At 56.0% G+C, this 22,245-nt stretch overlaps 1 protein-coding gene across 1 annotated transcript in view; it reads left to right on the top strand.

Moving 5' to 3' along the window:
* Positions 1-674: 674 nt before the first annotated feature.
* The window catches only part of ATOH8 (atonal bHLH transcription factor 8), a 34,235-nt gene continuing 12,664 nt past the window's right edge, over positions 675-22,245 (top strand). Inside the window, exons 1-2 of the mRNA XM_015112777.3 lie at positions 675-1,820; positions 10,958-11,149. Of these exons, the coding sequence (XP_014968263.3) occupies positions 1,023-1,820; positions 10,958-11,149 (990 nt within the window). The 5' untranslated portion in view covers positions 675-1,022. The remainder of the gene's footprint in view (positions 1,821-10,957; positions 11,150-22,245) is intronic.

Below are 22,245 nucleotides of genomic sequence, written 5' to 3'. Positions count from 1 at the left end.
ATAGATGAGTAAATCCCGGCTTAGCAGGGCGCCTGGAATGAGGTGACTGCAGAGGCTCGCAGACGTTAGGTCTGCCTAAACCGAAGCTTCCACCCTCCTCTGCCTCTGTGACTTTGGAACTTTCGGAGACTCAGTTTCCCTGTCTTAAGCCCTCTGCTCCTCTTGCTTCCCCGCTCCAGCAAGTGAGAGTGGACTGGGTTGCCGTGCCTGGTGGGTGCGGGTCGCCGGGCAACTCCGGAGTCTCCGCTTCCCCATCGGCCCGCAGCAGAAGTCCCAGCTCCCGGCGTTTTCTGTCTCTCGGAGAGTTGGGGCGGAGGGAGTGGCGGGAAGGTGCCGGGTGGGCAAGGTCGGAGCTGCGTCACCGTCACCGAGAGGCCTGCAAGGCCAGGGAGAGAAGGCCCCGCTGTGATTTGGGGAAGGGCCGGGGGGCCCATAAATCACGTGCTCGGGGCTGTTGTGAAGAAGCGGACTGTCCTCTGGGAACATAGAAGCGCCCCCGACTTGAGTAGGGGCGGGGAGGGAGAGCCGAGGAGGCAGGTTCTGGGCCAAGGGGATGGGGGTGGGGGGAGGTAGGGAGCACGCGGACAAAGGAGGCGGCCGGCGGCCCAGCTGTTTTGAAAAATGCTTCCTGTTTCTTTAAAGGCGCTCGCGGCTCGGGCGGCCGGGGCTGGGGAGGCGGTGGCGGCGGGAGCTGCCTCCTCTCCGGGCGGCGGCGCTGACTGATCTCGCGAACTGGGCTTCTGTGTAAACTGAGGCTAAACAAACACAGATGGAGCGCAGCGGGCGTTCTCCAGAAATGCTGGCAAGGCGGCAGCGACTTCAGATGACACTCTGAGCGCTCCGGGAACGGACAGCCCGGCGGCTTCGCGAAGCCGGCGGCGCAGCTGCCCCGGGCGAGGGGGAGAAAGGGAGAGGAGAGGGAGGGGAGGGCGGGCGAAGGGGGAGAGCCAGAGACTCCTCGGCGCTGAGCGCGGCGGCGGCCCGGGCAGCCCCACGCTCCTGCCTCGCGCGCCGCCCGCGCCATGAAGCACATCCCGGTCCTCGAGGACGGGCCGTGGAAGACCGTGTGCGTGAAGGAGCTGAACGGCCTCAAGAAGCTCAAGCGGAAAGGCAAGGAGCCGGCGCGGCGCGCGAACGGCTATAAAACTTTCCGATTGGACTTGGAAGCGCCCGAGCCCCGCGCAGTCGCCACCAACGGGCTGCGGGACAGGACCCATCGGCTGCAGCCGGTCCCGGTCCCGGTGCCGGTGCCAGCCCCAGTGGCCCCGGCCGTTCCCCCAAGAGGGGGCGCGGACACGGCCCGGGAGCGCGGGGGCTCCCGGGTGCCCCAGGTCTCCGACGCGCGGAAACGCGGCTTCGCCCTGGGCGCAGTGGGGCCAGGACTCCCCACGCCGCCGCCGCCGCCGCCGCCGCCGCCACCGCCGCCGCCGCCTCCGCCTCCTGCGCCCCAGAGCCAGGCTCCTGGGGGCCCAGAGGCACAGCCTTTCCGGGAGCCGGGTCTGCGTCCTCGCATCTTGCTGTGCGCACCGCCCGCGCGCCCCGCGCCGTCAGCGCCCCCAGCGCCGCAAGCGCCCCCAGAGTCCACTGTGCGCCCAGCGCCCCCAACGCGCCCGGGGGAAAGTTCCTACTCGTCAATTTCACACGTAATTTACAATAACCACCCGGATTCCTCCGCGTCGCCTAGGAAACGACCAGGAGAAGCGACTGCCGCCTCCTCCGAGATCAAAGCCCTGCAGCAGACCCGGAGGCTCCTCGCTAACGCCAGGGAGCGGACGAGGGTGCACACCATCAGCGCAGCCTTCGAGGCGCTCAGGAAGCAGGTACCCGCTCCCCGCTGCACGCCCTCACTGCACCCGGGGACGACTGAGGGAATGGGTGGGCGAGTGGCCAAGGCGGGATAGAGGTGTGTTTAAAGGGCAGGCTGCCCCACCCGGTCCGACAGTGGTGCCCAGACAGGTGTGGGCAGTCCTGGGGCAGTGACTTTGCCACAGCGTTGGTATGGATCATAGTTTTCAAAGTGGCTATAAAAGTTGGATATCTCTGGCCCGAGCACCCCCCACCCTCAACCCCCGCCTCGGGTAACGCTGTCTGCGCGTCTGACTTCAGCCTCTATAGTTCACTTTTATGGCAGCGAGTATTTGCCTGCCGGAGTCCCCTGGGCGCGGTGCGGAGTGGAGAGGGGACATGTGGGCATCTGTCTTGGTCAGGGCAGGAAGAGGGGGAGCCTTCTCCAGGCATTTGGCATGGTCAGGGTCTTGGCCCCCCGTTGGTGGTGGGACAGTCCGGGGGCGCTTGTCAGCCCCTCTTCGGGACCCAGCAGTGATGCCCCGAACACTCAGGTTGCTTGCGGGCTGTGCACTCCTTGCCCTGGCATCCTCAAGAACCCGCACTACAAGCCTGTGCCCTCTCCCCAGGGGTGGGCTCAGGAATGGGCTGGTGGGAGTCTTTCTAGGAGATCCCTTCCTTTCACCCGTGGTGAAGCAGGCAGCTCTGCTGAGGGGACTGCCTAGTTGGGGGATTCCCTCTGGGGCATCTTCAGAGCCTAGTTCTGGGGTGAGTTGGGGACTTTTTAGTTTGGAGCTGGTGCGGGCTGCCCTCACCAGACAGTGCCCCTGCGCGGGTAGTGGAAGAATACTTAACCCAAGAATTACCTGTGATGGGGAGGGACAGTTGCTTGGGCTTCTAGGCTTCTTATTTTCTTAGCGAGAAGGAGCTGTAGGAAGGAGGTGGTGAGTTCTCTCCCACCCCTACACAGGGCGTGGGGAAGGGTTAGGGTAGATGTGGCTGGTTTGAAGGGTGTTTTTGTTTTTTTTTTTTCCTTTTTCTTTGCATGCTCTGCAGCTGACTTGCTGTGTGACTCCAGGAATGTTGCTCAACTTCTCTGGTCTTTAGCCAGCAACAAAACATTTCAGAAACCATGATCTTTTTGGATCACTCTCCTCTTCCTCCTGGGGGTTGGGGTGGGGTGGGGCAGTAGTGCCTGTGTCCATCCATGGAAAGGAAATTGAATCCCTGGAGGAAAGAGGCCATATGACTTTTGAGCCAAAGTGTCTTGCTTGGGCTTGGGGAAAGTGGTGAGTGAGATTGGGTGGCGGTGGGGGACGAGTGGCTGTCACAGACCAGCCCAGTGGAGCAGTCACTCCCACCCTGAGCCAGCAGCTCTGTGTCTGCATCGCTGGGTAGAGGTGGCGGTGTGTGGGGGATCCTGCAACCCACTCCCCAGGACAGAAGGATTACAGAAGGGCAGAGAGATACCTGTCCACCTGCCCACCTTGCCACTAGGGAAGCCTCTCCTAGACTGGGGAGGCACGTGCCCAGAGCCTCATAGCTGTTGAGTAGCAGGTCAGGGCTGGCACCTAGGGGCTTTGACTGCAGGTTCTCGGCCCTTCTGCCCCTCTATTGCCCCTCTGTATGCTGAGAGAATACTCATCTGAGTGCTCTGTTACATCTTATGTGCCCGCTGGCTTTTACTTCGTTCAACAATCAATTCCATCTCATTTGATCTAAACAACATCCCTGTCAAAATTGGATTAACTCATTTTATAGTATGGAACACTGAGGCCCAGAGATGGAAAGAGACTTGTCCAAGATCGCTTAGTGGGTTAGGGAAGATGACAGCAGTTTCTGGAATGCCCTCCTGGCCAAATGCCTCCCACAGTGCCATCTTTATCAGCATCACGTATCACCCCCCAACCCCCAGCCTGTGATGTTTGTTAACAATCAAGGCAGGGTGCACACTTGGCAGACCCTTTGAGATGAGATTGTTCATCCTGGTCTCCTTTTACTTCCCCCATTACCGTGGGATGTTCTCTATAAAAAGGGCAAGTTCAGTGTATCTAAGCAGAAGGCACACCCATGCCCTCTCAGGGAGAGAGTGTGTATGCAATGCAAACACACAGGCAGGTACACACACACATGCTCCTTACACGTGCTCAAGAGCACACACAAATGCACGGTCACAGAAGTGCCTGTTCCTGTTTGTTTCCTCCTTGCCCCAGCCATTCTGCCCCTTCCCTAGAAAGGCTGCCAGGCCATAATGGCACCTGCCTGTTAGCTGGGAAGGAAAGAAATACAGCCAGGATGTTTCTGGTCATAGAGCCAGGGGCCAAGGCCGCACCCACCATGTCCCCCTCACCACCATGGCACCTATTTGGTAGAGGAAGACCTGTGTTCTGGAGGAGCCCCTTCCTCCTCTGGGCCTCAGTCTTCTGGGTAAAATGTATTCCTCACCCCCTCGCCCAATCCAGACAAGCTGCAGCTCTGGAGCTAGGCTCGGGCCTGACTGAAATGGGTCCTTGGAAATGGGAAAGGCAGATCAGCTCTGCCTGAAATGGGGCCTTGGCCAGTGTGGCACCAAGATGGGTTCTGGGATTGTGGCTCTGGCCTGGGGCTTCATTCTCCTGAGTAGCTTCCTGGTACCATGAAGGAAGCACTGACCTGGGAAACTGGAGGCCAGGCATTGAGTTGTCCTCCCCTGCATGCCTTCTGTGTGGCTGTGGACAAGTCACTGACCCTTTCTGGGCCTCAGTTGCTGAAGTTGTAAAATGGTAATATTGCTGACCTCATCCACAGTGTTGAGAAAAGCAAGAGCAAGTGAGGAAAGGAAGGAGGCCTATAAGAGCAGTGAACATTTCCTTCCTTCCTTCCTTCCTTCCTTCCTTCCTTCCTTCCTTCCTTCCTTCCTTCCTTCCTTCCTTCCTTCCTTCCTTCCTTCCCTCCCTCCCTCCCTCCCTCCCTCCCTCCCTCCCTCCCTCCCTCCCTCCCTTCCTTCCTTCTCTCTTTCTCTCTTTCTTTCTTGACAGAGTCTCTCTCTGTTGCCCAGGCTGGTTCACGTGATTCTTCCGCCTCAGCCTCCCGAGTAGCTGGGATTACAGGCGCACACCACCATACCTGGGTAATTTTTTGTATTTTAGTAGGGATGGGGTTTCACCATGTTGCCCAGGCTGGCCTCGAACTCCTGAGCTCAGGTGGTCCACCCACCTCGGTCTCCCAAAGTGCTAGGATTACAGGCATGAGCCATTGTGCACAGCCAGAGCAGTGAACATTTCTTAAGCATCTCCAAGGTCCTCAGGGCTGGGCAAGGCTCTTGACAGATGAAGCAATAAGAATTCTTTAATTATTTTAATAACTGTCACAGAAACTAGCATTTAGCTCATTCTTACTTTGTACCAGGCGTAGTGCTAAGCTTGTTATGTGTATTAGTTCATTTAATGAAATAGATACTGTTATCGCACCTCCTGCTCTGTTTCTCAGATGGTGACTGAGTTTCAGAGAGCTTATGTAAGTTGTCCCGGTCTGTTGCCACTGCACGTGGCCTTGTGGGTTTTGTGCTACACGCTACCTTGGCACACCGTTTGCCAGACTCCAGGGTGGCAGTGCTTGGTGGGCATGTACGGTGGCAGCCTGCGTAGTTGTGGGCCACTGTTACTGTGGAGTTTGGGTTGGACTCCCAGGGCCCCGACTCCTAACAGCTCTGCTCCTCAGCCTGTCTAATGTCCTGGAGCCATCTACCCTCAGCATGAGGAAGCCAGACAGGCTCCTACTGTGTCATAATCCACAGTCCTCTCAACCAGGAAGGGAGCAGGGAGGGTGGCTGCAGGGCTGCAGGTGGGGAGGTGCAGGTGAGAGAGAGAGAAGCCCTCTGGTCTGGTCTAGGCTGGGTGGTGTGGGGCAGATGGTCAGGCCATAGCACATGCCACTAGCACAGCTGCACCAGAGCCCTCCCCACCGCCTCATGGAAGGCCATGTGTGCACAGCTGCCCTGGCCCGGGAGTGGGTCTGCTCCCTGCCAGGTGGGAGGGGTGAAAGGGACTCCCTGCCAGGTGGGAGGGGTGAAAGGGACCCTTGTGGGGTGGTGAGGGAAGGGGCCAGAGTGGCAGGACCTTCTGTCTCACAAGCTGTGCCCACCCTTGGGGCATGTGGTGTGCGTGTGGATTTCCTCTCTCCCCTCAAAGCTCCTCAGTGTTGATGGAAGATGGCAGCAATGGAAGGCAGTGCGGGGCCCCGGTTTCTGCCGTGGTCCTCTCCACGGAGGTACATGCCAAGCAACTGGGACCCAGGCTACCTCCCCTGCTGCCCCTGGAGCCTCCCAGGGGGTCCTTATCGAGTGAAGTCAGGGTTGCCCTGGAGGGAGCGTGGGAATGGTGCTCTCAGCACCTCCGTCACTCTGAAACCCCACAGGGTGCAAGGAGGGCATGGGGAGTGCAAAGCACCTGTGCACCATCCCCTCGGGCAACGAGGGACAGGCCTGCTTGCACTGGGGGCTCCATGCAGGTAGGTAAGGGTGACAGAGGCCTTCCTCCTGTTCCTTCATGTCCGCAGTCACCAGGGTGGCTGCTGTGGAGCCTCACTGCACTGAGTGAGGCCTTACCTGAGCCTGCTGTGGGGTGTCCGTTGTGCTGTCTTCCCATTTTACAGATGAAGACACTTACAGAGAGGTGACGCAGATTGCTCAGGCCCACAGAGTGACCAGGATCTGTACTCAGGCCTGTCTGGCCCTGGGGCCATAGCTCCTAACGACCAAGACCCAGGTTCTTAGGGTCCAGCCTGGTGGCAGTGCAGGAGGTTGGGATTTTAAAGGACCTATTTAGATAGACTTTGGGAAGGACATTGAACAGCTCTGGGTAGAGTGGCTTCACGTCGGGAATCCAGCACTCACTGACACGAGACGATCAGATGATAATTTCACTGGAATCCGGTGCTCTTCTGTGTGTAGTGGATGTGGTGCTGTTGGAGCTCTATGGGCTCAGGAGTCTTGGTGGGCTTCCAGGAGGGCGTCTTGGGCTGGGTCTGAAGGGTGGGCAGGAGTTGGCACAGAAGCAAGAGCATGGAGGGCTTCGAGGCCTTTCCTGCATTCTCTGGTGGGTTCTCGGCGTTGCTTCTTTAGGAACTTTTCCCTCATTTGCCCCTGCGATCTCATTCTGAGGTAGCAGGTGTTCTGATGCCCATTTTACTGGTGAGGAAACTGAGGTCCTGTAAGCTTATGGATCTGCCTAAGGTCACCTGACTGGCCAGTAGTAGAGTCAGGCCCTCGGGCTCCCAGGCCAGTGCTCTTCATGTTTTTTCATGCTTGCTGGAACCGGGTCTGGCTTAGGGTGGGTGGGGTGGAATGTTTTGGGGGCATATGGGACCTTGCGAAAATGCCAAAGTCTGTTCCACCAAAGTTTAAAAATCCTTGTGGGATGAGCACAAGGCAGATCCTTTTACTTTCCTGGCAGCTGGGCAGTCTGTCGGGAGTGGGAGCCAGGTAATTCTGCCTCCTCCCTTGGCCCGTGTCCTCTGAGCAGGGTGAGCCGACAACTGCTGTGGGGGACTCTGTAGGCGTGGGGGTGGGTGGGCTCTGGGCCTTGCTGTGGATACTCTAAGAGGGATCTCATGGCATCATCAGCCCAGAACTCTCCATCCCTAGCTCAGGAGGGTGGGCTGCCTACCTCCCCATCTTAAGCTATAGACACTTATTCAGATCCCCAAGCAGTTCCTGCTGGCTAACTGGAAAGAGCCCAGCTAAGCCACAAGTTCAAAACCCAACTCATCACTCACCAGCTGAGAGATCCAGGAAATTCCTACATGCCTGAGAATCACACGCTTTTCTGTAAAGTGGAAGTGGCCATTGCTACCTCATTGGGCTGCTTAAAAGGTGAATACAGACATTGTATTTGAAACATCCACCCTCTGCCTGGCCTTAGTAGACCGTAATAACAGCAAAGTGGCCTGGGCCCAACAGTCACGGAGAATCTGTGCTGCTCAGACTCCAGTGGAAGCTGCTTGATATAGTCCTCGAAGCTCTGTGGGCTGCCCAGGCATTGCTACCCCGACTTTCCAGATGAGGAAACGGAGACTCTGAGGCGTGAAGGCACTTCCCACAGCTACACCGCTTGTAAGTGCCTGGAATTCAGACCAGCTCTTTCCACCATACTTCAACGTCCTAGAACCAGAACGGGTGCTAAATTCTCACTTTGCAGTGGCAGCCCAGTCTGGGGTGCCTCTGAGCTGGGCTGTTGGGAGCTGAGGGGCTGCATCCTGAAGCATGGGCACCAGGAGGATCTGGAATTGGCTGGGTAGTGAGGAGCTGCCCCTAGGGGTTGGGGAGGAGGAGAGGTGAGCAACCTGAAAGAGGCCTTTGGTGTCCCATATATGGCTCCCTCTGGTGTGGTGGTGGGAGCCGGGAGAGCCTAGTGGCTGTGTGCCTGGTGTCAGTCAGACGAGTTTCTGACTCCAACCAGGTCTTAGCTGAGTGATCTGGGGCCCAATATGTCATCTCTCTGTTTTTGTGTGTACAGATGGTGGGGAAGGTTTTAAATGGGCTAACACTACCTGTAAATAGCTTCCACAGTGTCAGATATACAAGAGCTCAATGGATGGGTTTCTTCTTGTTAGATCTAGAGCTTGACAGAGACAATAGGGCAAAGTGACATATCTAGGACAGAACTGTCCCAGAACCTGGCATGCGGACCTCTAGATTGGCCTTGGCCTCAGCTGTCACTTTGGGGTCCTACAGTGACCCTGGATCACAGGGTACAGATCCCTTCCAAAATCCCTGCTCCCTCCTGGAAGGCCAGCTGTTACAGGCCAAGGGCTCAAAGAGCTGGGTCTTTAAGGGAAACTCCTAGCGGCGTCTGTGTGAAAACAGTGCTGAGGGCTGTGTCACAGAGCTGCACCCAGTCCCCAGAGCCTCCCTCAGGCTGCCACACCCTCCCTGGGGTGAAGAGGAGGCAGAAGTGCTGGCTGGCCCCTGAGACCCCCTTCCCTGCCCCAGGACTACCAGACCTTGTTTATTTGTTCAGGCTGATAAAGCAGAATTCCCTGGACTCTGGCTGGGAACGAGCAAAGTGCATTGTTCTGCCAGCATTTCTGGGATGGGTTTGGAGCTGCAGCCAGGCCTGGGAGTGGGAGATGGGGTGAGGGGTGGAAATGCATGGGAATTGGCTCTCTCTGTTGCCTTCCCCTCCCTCTCTGGGTTTCCTAGTCTCAGCACCCCCAGAGGGTGGAGGGTGGGGCAGGCACGTGTCCTGGCCCCAGACCTCCTGCTTCTCACCCCCTCCGGAGCCCCTCTTTGAGGACCTTCTGCAAAACCAACCATAACACTTTCACAGACCTCTATCAGGCCTTACTCCATGCAATGCACACATCTCATCTCATTTAATCCTCACCACCTTGTGAGGTCAGTCCTGTTCCCAATATGACAGGGAAACCGAGGCTTAGAAAGATTCTATCCCTTGCCCAGAATGTTACAGCTAGACAAAGCTAGAGCCAGGAGTTGAACCCATGTGACAAAAAGATACACTTAGCTTTATGTGTAGCTTCATCTTCATCATCAGAGAGAGGAAAGGTGTTTGAGCCCAGTTCAAAATATTCTAGAGTGAAGATCCAGAGGGAGAGGTCATTGATTTGTTCACTCATTGCCTCAATCAACAAACCCCTTTGAGGGCCTGTTACGGGCAGGACCTGTGCTAGCCTCTGCAGACATAGGCCTTCCCCCCACAGTTCATAGGGAGACTGAGCACTCAAGAGCCACAGTGTGGGCAGTTAAGGACAGATGGGGTGCTATTAGGGCACTATTGAGGGCAAGCTGTCCCTCCTGGTGTAGGGTAGGGGAGGTCAGGGAAAGCTCTTGGACACAGTGAGGTTTAAAGTGAGATCAAAGTGGGTGATGTGTTTAGGGTCCCCAGTCTGGGGTGACTGTCTTGTTCATGCTTTTTCTCCGTGCTCTGGAATAGGGATTTCCATCTTTGGCACTATTGACATTTGGGGGCAGGTAGTTCTCTGTTGTGGGGGCACTGTAGGATCCTATGCACTGTAGGATGTTTAGCAACGTCCCCACCTCCGTCCCTGCAATGCCCCCACTCCCCTGTCCTTAGGGGACAAAATCATCCCTGGTTGAGAATCACTGGCCTGAAAGAATGTCTGGCATATGGTGGGCGCTCACTAAATACTTGTGTAGATGCATCGTGCTGTCCCACCCCCTGTGGGATACGGGTTCATCAATAATATGGATGACACGTGTAGATCCTGAAGAGCCATAGCGAGGAGAAAACCAGGAGCCGTAGTTGCTGGGTTTTTAGCCCTTTAGGTGAACAGTGCATTATAGGAACAGTGGGGTCTATTAGTTAGCATCTATCAGGTTGATTTTGTGGAGCTATTTCCAGGTTCCAAGACAGAACTCTGTTCAAGTGTACTGCAGTCTTTGGAGCTTTTTGCTCATGCAGCACGAATATTGGTGGAGAGAGGTATTAAAAAATCAAAGGCTCCATCTTTCATCCCATACAAATCCCTGTGCAATTAGTGAGGAGCTAGTTGGTGACGAATCATTGACAAACGTGTCAAGTTTGTTCAGTGCTGTGAGTGTGTATTATGCCGCTGTTGTCTGCCCAGCAGCACCCCAAGTCCTGAGGGCACAGAGTAAAAGATTTTTAAAAAATGAAAACCAGCCATGTTTGTGTCTTTCCAGCTGAGCACTGATACTTTCCTTCCTGTATGTCCCCAGAGTCCCAGGTGTGACGTTATAACCTCACTCAAGCATAAGTTCTCTGAAGTAGGAATCAAGTTATTCACTGTTGTACTCCCCAAGTACCCAGCAAAACAGGTGTTGCTGAATGAATGAATGGAACATCAGAGCTGAAAAAACAAAATGCCTGTTCTCTCAGAGGGATTCCTGCTCAGGAGGGTGGAGGACAGAGCTCCGTGGTGGTTGTGGAAATTCACTGAGCTTCAATTCATACTGACTGGCTGGCAGGCATGAGCCGAACCTGTTTCTTCCCCTGCAAAATGGGAATGTGGGTACCTCTCAGAGCAGATGAGCCGACGTGTGTATGTATGTGTGTGTGTAAACAGCAGGTGCATAGAGCAGATCACAAGACCAAGGTGAAGGGCCCAGATATACCGTAGACAGGCCACCTCCGATGCCTGCCAGGCTGGGCACCGCGGCCCTGCAGCCCCTCTTGACACTTTCTCCCCTCAGGTGCCGTGCTACTCGTATGGGCAGAAGCTGTCCAAACTGGCCATCCTGAGGATCGCCTGTAACTACATCCTGTCCCTGGCGCGGCTGGCTGACCTCGACTACAGTGCCGACCACAGCAACCTCAGCTTCTCCGAGTGTGTGCAGCGCTGCACCCGCACCCTGCAGGCCGAGGGACGTGCCAAGAAGCGCAAGGTATGCACCAGCCGGGTGGGCAGTAGCTTCTGGGGAGCATAGGGGAGGCAGGGACAGGAACTTGGGGGTGCCCTGCATATGCCCAGAATTCTGAAGGGGCCAGAGAGATCAGCTCTTAGAGGTTTGCTGAGAGTTGCCTCAGCTTCAGGACTCCTCAAATGCCTGGGATTATAGGTGTGTCTCTCCTCCTGGTAACTGGCTGCTGGGTGGCCTTGAACAGTCACCCAGGGGAGAGGACTCTTTATCTGCAAAGCCCCTTCCTGGCCTTAGGTGCTCTGGTGCTGAATTCCTTGGGTGGCCCCTGATAAATGTCATACCAGGACAAGATTCCCCTGAGCAGGGTGACAGCCCAGGAGAGCCCTTTGGCAGGTTTTGGGAGGGTGACTTGGCCTGTGGGTTATCTGAGGCTATGCATTAAGGGGAGTGATGGTCATTCATTCATTCATTCTGGAGAGACTGATGAAGCTCCAACCATGTTCCGAGCACACTGGGCAGGGGTATAAAGATGACAAACATATGATCCTGGTCCCCATGCAGCTCACAAGAGGGTCAGGAAGACCCTCTTGTAAGTAGATGAGGGCAGGAGCCCTGTGCTAGGGGCAGTGGAAGCCCAGGTAGAAGAGAGACAGATTTCACCCTCCTGCCCACGGGAGTTTGAAAGGGCATCTTAGTGTCAGTGATGTTTCAGCTGGGACCAGCGGGACAACCAGGTCACCAGGCAGATGAAGAAGGGAACAGCATCTGAGGCGGAGGGAACAGCTTGAACGAAGCCTGGTGTGGCTGGGGAAATGCGTGCAGGAGGAAAGGTGTTGGGCGCAGCTACAGGGCCCCAGATGGCCAAAGCTCCGGGCATTCCCAGTCAGGGGTCAGTGCTGAGCAAGGCTTAGTGCAGCCCTCTGGATCTCTGTTCACACGTGGCTTCCGGGGAGAGCAACAGAGAGTGAGACCCAGTCTATGTCTGTGAGGCAAGATGCCTGTCCCCGCCTAGGGCAGGGGGCAGACCCTGTCATTCTCCATCCATCCTTTGCGCTGCCTTCTTCCTTCCTAGCCTGCCCCTCCCCCATCCCTGACATTCCTCTCCAGACCCCTTTCCAGCAGGCCCCTCTGTGGGTTCTCCGGGTTTCCCAGAGGTCCCCCACGGACTCCAGGCTCATGCCAGGGAGGGCACCTCCTCAGGGCTCCCTGCTGCCGCTGCCACGGTAACTGCACGTTGCATTCCTGGGAGTGCTTTAACGTGGACCAATTAGACAAAATCTTCATCAAGTGGGCAAGAGAGGAAGCGCCACTGGCGGCTCTGGGCAGCTTTCCTCTGGAAAGTGACACTGGTAAATTAGGGCGTGATTGATGGCTCCCGCGGCGCTCAGTGACAAAGGAGGTTTGTAAACTCTTGGTGAACTTCCCCTGGCATTCATTCGGTCTGGAGGTGTAGATGGGCAGAGTGGGCAGGCGCCCCGTCTCCATCTCAGCCCCTCACTGTCCTACCCCCACGCCCTCCTCTTCACCCAGGGAAGGCAGAAGTGCAGCATGGAGGTCCCACCTTCCCTTTGATTGCAGCAGGGTCTTGGGCTGGTAGGAGGCTGGATGCCTGGCTGGTGAGGAAAGAGGGACAAGTTGGGTGGAGAGGCCCGACAGAGCCAAGCTTTTGGCTTCCCCTGAAATCACCTCGAATCTAACATATCTTAGACACCGTGTGGGCCTAGTCCAACCTCCCCATTGTGGAGAGTCTGGGACTTTACCTGAGGCTACAGATTGTGGTTAAGAGCATCACACAGCCCTGAGTTCAAGGCCCTGCTTACCACCCACCAGCTGTGTCGTCGTGCACCCATTGCTTAGCCTCCTCCGCCTCAGTTTTCTTGTTGATAAGTGGGGACTGGAAATACTCACTCGTGGGCCACTGTGAAGATGAAAGGAGTCACTGCAGGAGAGCGCAGTGTCCGCATGGTCGCCATCCTCAGGGTAATGAGCCCCTAAAGTGCTCGAGCTCTGAACTTGAGGCTCATCCTATGGGGCTTACTTATGTGGTGAAATTGCTCTGGAGGGGGATTTTGGGGGTCGAGATGGAAGTTCCACGGTAGGAACCGTCTGTTTCCTCTCCACCCTCCCTCCCCCACACCCAGCCGGGGCCTGAGGGCACTTCCTGCCTCCTGCCCTCTGTCTTTCCCAGCTGGGTGAGGAGGTCACCCAGCTGGGACTCTGGGAGGTGGGGTCTGTATGTCTTTGCCCTAATGACCTTCATGGTCTCACAGACTCACATCGTATGTGTGGTGACACATTTCTCATATGAAACCACTCAGGAAGCCCTGGCTGGCCCTGCGTCTCCCCGTGGGGGCCGGTGTTCATAATTCCAGCCCTTCCCAGACCAGCCCCTTCCATAGTTTTATCTGGACAACCAGGATTTGACCCGGCAGCCTTTACAAATATGGGTATCTCAAGCAGCTAGATTCCTTCCCAGCTCGGGACCCCTGGAGTCGCTGGAACCCTCGAGCTCCCAGGCGGCCCTTTCAGGCAGATCCCTGTGTCCCACCTCTGGGCACCTATGCTTTTGCTGCCATAATTGCTAGCTGTCACCCTCCCTGTCTGTCTACCTGTCTTTCTCTCTCAGTCTGGCTCACACTGTCCCCTCTTTATCCGCTCTCTTGGTGGGGATGTGTGGCCCCACACTGAAGCCCAGCATAGCTGGCCTTAGCTGGTCCCCTCGGCAGATGTCCTGCCCCAGGAGTGGACTCGTGGGCCCTGAGACTGAGCGGCCTGGAGCCCCAGGGGAGGGTACTTCCCTGCCTCCTGGGGCTGCTTGTCCTTCCCTTTTTTGGGGGGGCTTGAGATGGCCTGAATGAGGAGCACATCTTTAGATATGTCCTGGCTTTTGAATTGCAATTGGAACCTCACCAGTTTTATTTTCTTCCTTTTGTGACCTCCCAGCCTGGGCCTCTGAGGCCACACCTCCATTTACAGAGATTCTGTTTGGGGAACAAACCCCCAGGACAATCGAACCAACATTCTTTCCTCATGTCTGGGACTATTTCTATGAAAAGACTTGCAAAGGTCTACCAGTAGATTGCACCTGGTTATGAGTTTTTGGGAAGAGGTGACTGAGAGTACGCACTGCTCACGGCGCTCAGTCCTGCCACACCACAGCCTGGGAGCCAGGCAGGGGCCGGGGGAAGTCCAGGAACTTACAGCACGTGCAGTGAGGAAGAGCCCCTCTTCCCCACCCTTCACCCTCTTCAGCAGGTATCCACCCCCTGCCCCCAACAGGACATGTGACTACTGTAGGGGTTCCCCGAGCAAGAGATGGGAATCTCAAAGTGTTCCTTGGTATTCTGCCCTCCCCTTCCCTCCCTTCCCCTTCCCTCCCCTCCCCTCCCCTGCCCTTCCCTCACTTCCCCCCTCCTTCCCTCCTTCCCTCCTTCCTTCCTTCCTTCCTTCCTTCCCTCCCTCCCTCCCTCCCTCCCTCCCTCCCTCCCTCCCTCCCTCCTTCCTTCCTTCCTTCCTTCCTTCCTTCCTTCCTTCCTTCCTTCCTTCCTTCCTTCCATGAAGAGCTGTTGAGTGCCCTCTATGTACCAGACACGGTGCAGATACAAAATAATTTACCACATAGTCCCCACCATTCTGCAGCGACTGAACACTTCTTGGTCTAGAGGATTTGGAAGCCAGGAGTGGTTAGAGTGAGAAAAAGGAAAAGCAAACCAAAGAATTTCTGCTTCTAACACAAATCTCTAGCCATCAGGGGCCATCAGGAAGCTGTGGACTGTGGAGGGGACCCAGGAGGGCTGGGGAGATTGCCCGGAGTCCTGCAGGGGCACAGGAGGGTGGGAGAGGGGTGAGAACTAGAGCCTTGCATCCAGACCTGCTTTGCCCTGTCTGGTCCAGGAGGTGGGTTCATGGGTTGGAGTCTGCACCACACGGGGTCTGGATTAGCACACAGTCCCTAGGCCACCACCCTGGGGCTTGCCTCTTGGCATCACCTTAAAGATGGCCCTGGGACAGAAGCGTGGGCCCAGTTTGAGCCTGAATGATATCACAAGTGTGTAGTTTCTCTGTGGGGCCCCTCCACCTGACTTCAGGCCACTGTCCCTCTCACGGCCACTCAGGGCTGCCGGAGTCCCTTGCTGTTCCTCTCTGGAAAATGAGATGACCACCTCAGGCCTACTTGCTTCTCAGCCCTTCCTACCCCAGTGAGCCACGCTTGCCGCCCCATGTGTCTATGGTTGTGGAAGTCTGCCTGGTAAAGGAATTCCTGACAAGGTGCATGGTGGCCCATAGCTTCACAGTCACCCTCCTGGCATGTTAACTGGGGTTTAAAGCCTTAGGGTACAGGACTGCTGATGGGCCTGTCAGGCAGGGCTGCAGGAGGCTGGGAGCAAAAAATTTTGGGACCAAAGGCTGTAAGGCCGCAAACAGATGCCTGCTCTAGCAGCTGCGATGGTGGTGGTCATCGCTGATGTGATTGGTGGCCATTTGAACTGTCCCATGCAGGGACTGCTTCCTCAGAGCTCATGTGTCCAAAAGAGGCTGGGTGGCCCTCCTTCAAGATGCCCACTTGGGAGGTTGAGCTCAGTGTCCTCTGAGGTCCCTCGCACCCCAAGGAGCTGCGCTGTGGGTCCAGGTCAGCATTAAGAATGAGATTTAAAGCGCACTCGGCTTCCCCGCCAAGCCCAGGTGCATCCTTCCGCCCATCTCAGCCTTTCTCAGCAGCGGGTGGGGAACCTGCATTCCTTGGCCAGTGAATCCTCCCCTTCTGGGCCTCACAGATCATGACTTTGAGGATTTGGAGCCCCATTTGGAAGCCCCAGTAGTGCAGAGGCCCATGTCAGAGGCCGCCCAGCAGAGAGACGGGCGGGAGGCGTGTAAGGACTCTGGGGAGTTCAGTTCTGACTCTGGCTGCAGCCGGAGATAATGCACGTTAAGCACCTGGCTCTGGGCCACGTTTCCGCAGCTCCTGTTTTTAAAGCAGCAACTCCTGGGAACTTCTGAGGAGGAGGAGGGAAAAGAGGAAGACAAGGAGGAGGCAGAACTGTTTTTCTACACCTGGGCTGGATGGGCCACCCTAGACCTATGGAATAGGAAAGCACTGATTTTGCACAAACCAGGGCGTTGTCTTCTAATAATTTTAAGCCATCAAGTAGTATAATAATAACCACAACAACAGCTACTCAAACTGATAGCATATTTTGAGCCCTGGCAATAAACGGCCAGTAAGTTCCTGCCCTCAAGTTGCTCAAAGGCCCTGGTTTTGCGTGGGAGACAAGATGAACCAGAATGTGCTGAATTGAGGGCTGTACCAGAGGCCTGGCCAGCAAATGAGATGCCCTGGGTGGTGTGCCTGCAGCTGTGTGTGCCGGTGCGGGGAAGCCTGGGTCTGCGGGGCTGAGAGGTTTGCTCCTGGCCCTGTGGGTGATCTGAAGCCAGAGGTGGCAATTAAGCCAGTGCAGCTTCGTGAGATCTGTGTCCTCCCTCTTTTTCTTGCTGCTTTCTGGGGACAGGGGACGGGTCCTAGTATGGCCTGGCTCCTCTTTGGAAGAATGTCTTGGGTGCAGACCCCTCTAGCTTCGGTGCCAGGGACAAGATGACAGGCATATTGGATTTTGTCAGGTGAGGGGGATTTGGTGTGAGCTGAGGGTGTGTAGGAGGGGCCCCCTTCTGTCTGGACAGCTGAGCCCAGGCCTCGGACAGGATCCCTGGACGCCAGCCCCTTCTGTGGACTGTGGGAGGCGGAGTCTCCAGAGCCGCACCCTGCCTGGATTCAGTCCCACCTACGGCCCTGAGGGTGCCCACCAAGGGGCACTGTCCTAGCTTTGTTCCTACTTCCCATGTACATTGTCAGCCCTGCTAAGGCCTTGTCTCTGAAAAGTGAGGAGCTGTCATAAGTGATTTCTAAGGCCCTTGCCAAGCCCACCTCAATCCTCTTTCTGCTTTAATGACTGACCCCCATGTTACTTCTCAGGGCTTTTCACAGAGATTTGAAAGTCACTCCTAGAGACTACTGGGGCCCCAGGGCAGTTTGCCCTGAGACTACTGGCGACATCTGATGTTCGGAGAGTATGGATCGTGTGCCAGGCATGTGCTTGGCACTTCCCGGATATCACCTCGTGGGCTCCTCTCACTAGCCTTTGAAGTGGGGGACTGGTGTTACTCTGATGCACAGCTCATGAGTCCGGGGCTCCCTGAACCCAAGGAACTTGCCTGAGATCACGTAACCACTAAGAGGGGTGTGTGCCCCCAGCTCCTACCGCTTCCCTGTCATGCTTCTCACATGGGAGTGGGGTTGGGGGGAGGTTGGTGGCTCACATCTCCAACCCCCTCAGCCCAGTTATTAAGTTAAATACCATCTGCTTTCAAAGCCCAAGGAGGCCATCTATGCTGGGGAAAAGGGGGGTGGGTGGGAAACCACCATCAAATTCCCAACTAGCCATAAAAATGGATGCAATTTATTTTTTCTGGCATTCCAATTACATAGACGTTTGTCGCCAGCTGTTTGTTCTAACACGGAGTGTTCTCTCAGCTGCTGTTTCTCTTCTCCCATTTGACATTGTTAGGCCACAAGTCTGGCCGGGCCTGGGCTGGAGGGGTCATTGGCTGGGGAGCCTCCCAGGTGAGCTGAGCTGGCTTTCCCGGAACATGGACCGTGCCTCTGATGTTCCCGGGGTGGTCTCGAGGTGAGGCGGGGGAAAGCCTGGGGTGCTGCTTCCTACCTCTTTTCACACTTTCTGCCCCTTTCCTCCTCGTCTCTCTTTTTCCAAATTACTCCCCACCCTCAACGTGTGCTCCCAGGCCCCACCCTTCTCCCCAACACACTGGGAATGGATGAAAACTTGGGGTCTCTGACTTAGGGAGAAAAACCAGCTGTTCCTGCTCAGAAAGTCTCTGAGACATGGGAAGTCCCCTCTGACGCCCTAACTGACAACCCTAGGGAATGCAGAGAACCCCGGAGCACCTCTGAGCCAGGTTCCTCTCTGGAAGCCCCTGTGGAGGCTCAGTGGCCCTTGGGACGCTGGAGAAGGGGTGTCTGTGTAGGGTGGGGGCTAACCCCAGAGAACGCTGTAGTTCTTTTTGGTGCTCTGTAGTGCTACCATTTTCTGGTGCTCTGTAGTTCTACCAGGAACGCACACTATGGCGGCCCTCAGCAAAACTGTGAAGTAGGCAAAGTGCAGATCTTTGGGGCCAGAGACCTGGGTTTGAGTCCTGGCACTGTCACTTCTCGCTCTGTGGCCTTGGGCATGTTACTTGACCTCCCTGATCCCCAGTCTTCTCATCTGTAAAGTGAGAGCACACAAATCTGCCTTGCTGCCTTGCTGAAAGGATTAAACAAGACCCCATAAGAGAAAGGGCTGGTGTGTTCTCACTGAGTGCCAGAGAGGAAATCTCATGAATTCATAGCTACAAGGTAACAACTTAACTGGAACCCCAGGAAGGAACAGCTCAGAAAAGGGCAGTGCCAGGGTGGGTGAATGACTGACCAGCCAAAAGGCAGATGGGGAAGGACCAGCCTTTCTGAGTGACAGATTCCTTCCTCTCTAGCACTTCAGCCCAAACCCCTGGTTCTGCACCCTTAGCATGGGGTGCAGCCTGCAGCCCATCCAGAAATCCTCGGATTTCAAAGTGCAGGGAGTCATACCAAGAAACGTGCATAACATGTGGTCGTACAATAATGCTAATCAGCAGTGCAGCAGATCACCACCACCAAGCACATCAACCATGTGGTGAGTGCCATCGTGTCCCCTTATGGGCACCCCACTCACATGATCTCTACCCCGTGTTATACTAACCCCAAAGTTGGGACCACTTCCCTCATTGCACAGATGGAAGACTGAGGCCAGGAGAAGGGCGTAACTTGCCTGGGGCCACATGACCAGGAAGTGACGGAGCTCAGTTTCCAGCCTGTTTTATCTCTTTGGTTCTGAGTTCTGAGCTCTTCAGTTCTTGAGGCCAGCCCGCTGCCTGAAGCTCGCACACTGCCCAGCACAGTGGCCTGTGCCCAGGAGGCCCCCAGCAAGTGCCCGGTGCCATGCCTTGCCCGGAGCGACAGCTCTTATGTAAGTAGGCCGGCTGCAGCGTGTGGAGGCTTCATTTAGCTGCGGGGAGCCAAGAGCCTGCTGGTGGTGGCCCTGGTGGTGGTGAGTGGTGGGTTGGGCAGGGAGGTGTTATCAGCTGCGGGCACCCCCAGCTCTGTGCCGCCGGTGAGGCCTGACACCAGGTTAAGTCGCCTGGCGGCCTCTGGCTGCAGCTGGGAGCGCGCCTGGTTCCCATTCGGGTGCTGTGGTTTTGATTAGCTGTTCTGCGAGGCGGGCCTGCTGGTGAGTCCATGGGAGCTCCGCTGGAACAGAGGGTCCCCCGCCCCGCCGCCGCGGCCCCCCCTCCTGGCAGCCCCAGACTCCAGATGTTCCGAGCGCTCGCTGGGAAGGCCTGCTGGCGCCACGGAGGGCAGAGGGCAGGGAAAGCACGCGAGCTGGAAGCCCAAGCACTCAGTCACCGCAGGCCTTGGCAGCCCGCCCGGCCCTCTGCTGGCACATTCCCCAGCTCTCCCCTGGCCATCTGTTCCCAAAAAACCCTTTCAGAGCCTCATCATCACTCAGGATACAACAGCGCGAGCAGCTGGTTTGGAGGCAGCAGGGAAAACCGTGCAAAAGGTTCTTTGTGAGAGAGGAAGCTCGCTTATGAATAACAGGACTGGACGCCGTAAAAGTTGGCGGCTGGAATTCTTGTTTCTCAGGCGCCGCGGTTTTCTCTTGACTTTTTATCTCTGGTTTTTATTTTTTTCCCATTTTCTTTTAATGTTGTTTCTTCCTCTTCTCACATCAGTTGTGACTTTTTTTCCTCCTCTGCGAGCCCGAAGGCCACCTCATTAGTGCTCCTGACATTGCCGAACTTTTCTTTCTCAAGGCTGTTGTCATTGGGGATGGTTGGAAGTGACTGTTTTCCTAAGAAAACAGCTAGAGGGGACATGGGAGCAAGAAGGTGCTTGGAAGGGCACGTCAGTGGTGAGGTTCAAAACAGGCAGCGCCGTGGCAGAGTCGTGCCGCCGTCACCCTGAATAAACCCGGGGCATACAGATGAGAACAACGTCTCCTCAGAGGGAGGGTCTGGGAGACCGGACACCATGCAGAGACCCCCATCAGCTCATCTGAGAGCTTCACGGAGATGTTCTGGGAGGACAGTCACATTCATAAATACCCGGGTGCCTCGGCCCCGCCGCTGATTGCAGCATGACACGAAGCCTTTTTAAAGAACTGACTGCTGCTGACAATGCCTTCTGGGAGATGTCTGCCCGGAACCTGGGCACCTCCTGGGAGCAGTCACTGGGTGGCCTGTCAGGGGCTGTGGGGTCCTGGGGCAGGGCCGGCAGCTGGAAGGAAAGGAGAAAAGGGCAAGGCTGGGCTGCTTTCCTCACAGCCCCTGGACCCTGAGGGAGAAGCTGAGTCGGGCCTGGGTCTGCCATGTGTCAGACAGTGGTGATGTGATGGGGGGGGACACAGGTCAGGGGCAGGGTACTGGGAGTTTCCCTTTCCTTTCTCAGTTCTTTGCACCCATTTTCCATGGGCTGCCTCCCAGATCCAGAAGCCCCAGCAGCCCCTCACCCCAGCAGTGGAAAAAGCCCATCATCGACGCGGCTGTGGGTGGCCAGCTTTGCAAAAGCCTCACGTTTGGGGCTTTGGAGGGCGTTTTGCGTTTCATCTTTACACAGGCTCCTGCACCTCATTCCTCTTGCCCTCCTCGCGGCTTTCCTGCCACTTCCAGTAAGAGAGATGGCAGCTCTGGCAGGACAAAATATAGATGTTTATCGCAGTTTTAGGGCCATTCATCTCACCTGGGCTCAGCGCAGGCCCATGGGATCCTCTCTCCTTGAGTGACCTCTGGGGGCAGGTATCTGGTTTGGATGCTGGAGCTGGTCCCTACTCTGCCCTTGGGGGCTGTGCGGCCGGGTGCTCAAGTGTTTTAACCTCAGGACCCTGACTGGTAATCATGAAGCTACGCCGCCAGCTCCTGGCTCTGTTCACGGATCAATGGCATAAAAGACATAACACTGTTTTGCAAAATCTGCTCTCCCTCCCGTGTGTCCTGCCCAAGAAGTTGGTCTTCATGGGGCCAAAGGCAAGGAGGACCTGAGGAAGGAAGAGGAACCACTGTCCCCAGCTCCTGGTACGGCGTGGAGTCAGCCTAGTGACCAGAAATTGCTTTTGAACTCTGAGGCTTCCAGAGGACAAGAGGAAGAGGAGGACAGGGCTGCCCTGCCCACTGCTCAGCCTTGAGCCCTGCACCTGGCACAGTGTGAGGCCTCAAACAGAGGGTGTCAGCAGGCCCTGGCTCCCCACACCCCATCCTTAAACAGGCTGTGCCCTTTCTACCTGCCCCAGCAGACCAGAAAGCGGTTTCCATGGGAAACAACAAACTTTCCTTGTGCTCCCGGGATAAGTGTTTCTAGAGGGCAAAGTCGGGAGCCATTCTCTCCTTTAACACCTTGCCACCTCTGCCCAGAATTCACAACCACCGGGGCCTGTCTTAGCTGCCCTGGCTGTTAGCCCCCCGAGAGCCCCTCTTGGCTGCTCTGCTGAAAGCTGGTCAGACTGCCTCACTCCATCCCCTGCTTAGCTCCCCTAAGACCTAGGGGGCTCCCTACTGGCCAAGGGATGAGGCCAGACTCAACAGGACACCTGATGGGCCTCCCAAATGACCTGATCCTGGCCGGTCACTCCCTGTGTCCCAATTTATACCCTAGCAGCACAGAACTCCTCACCCAAAGGGGCTATTTTTGGCCTCTGTGCTCATGCCATCCCTTCTGCCTGGAATGCCCTTCTCCGCTGTCTGTCTGGCTAACTCCCGCTCATTCTGGAAGGCTCAGCTCCTCCTGAAAGCCCTCCCTGACCCCGACCCCAGCTTCTTCCTCAGGGCATCATAGCACAGGGATGCTTTTGGTCTAATTCAGGAGAGCATCATGTAATACACTTTTAAAGTAATGACTTAAAATGTTATACAGTATGAAACTCTATTATGTGATATATTAGATTTCATGTCATTACATTGCATTATATTATATTTTTAGGTGGTATGCTATGTGACATAGGATGCGATGTGATATTACATCCCATGACACTATGTTA

This window comes from Macaca mulatta, chromosome 13 (genome assembly GCF_049350105.2).
Source record: "Macaca mulatta isolate MMU2019108-1 chromosome 13, T2T-MMU8v2.0, whole genome shotgun sequence".
NCBI classification, from domain to species: Eukaryota; Metazoa; Chordata; class Mammalia; order Primates; family Cercopithecidae; genus Macaca; species Macaca mulatta.
Note: the sequence above shows the minus strand (reverse complement) of the source record. Positions and strands in the feature narration are given on the sequence as shown.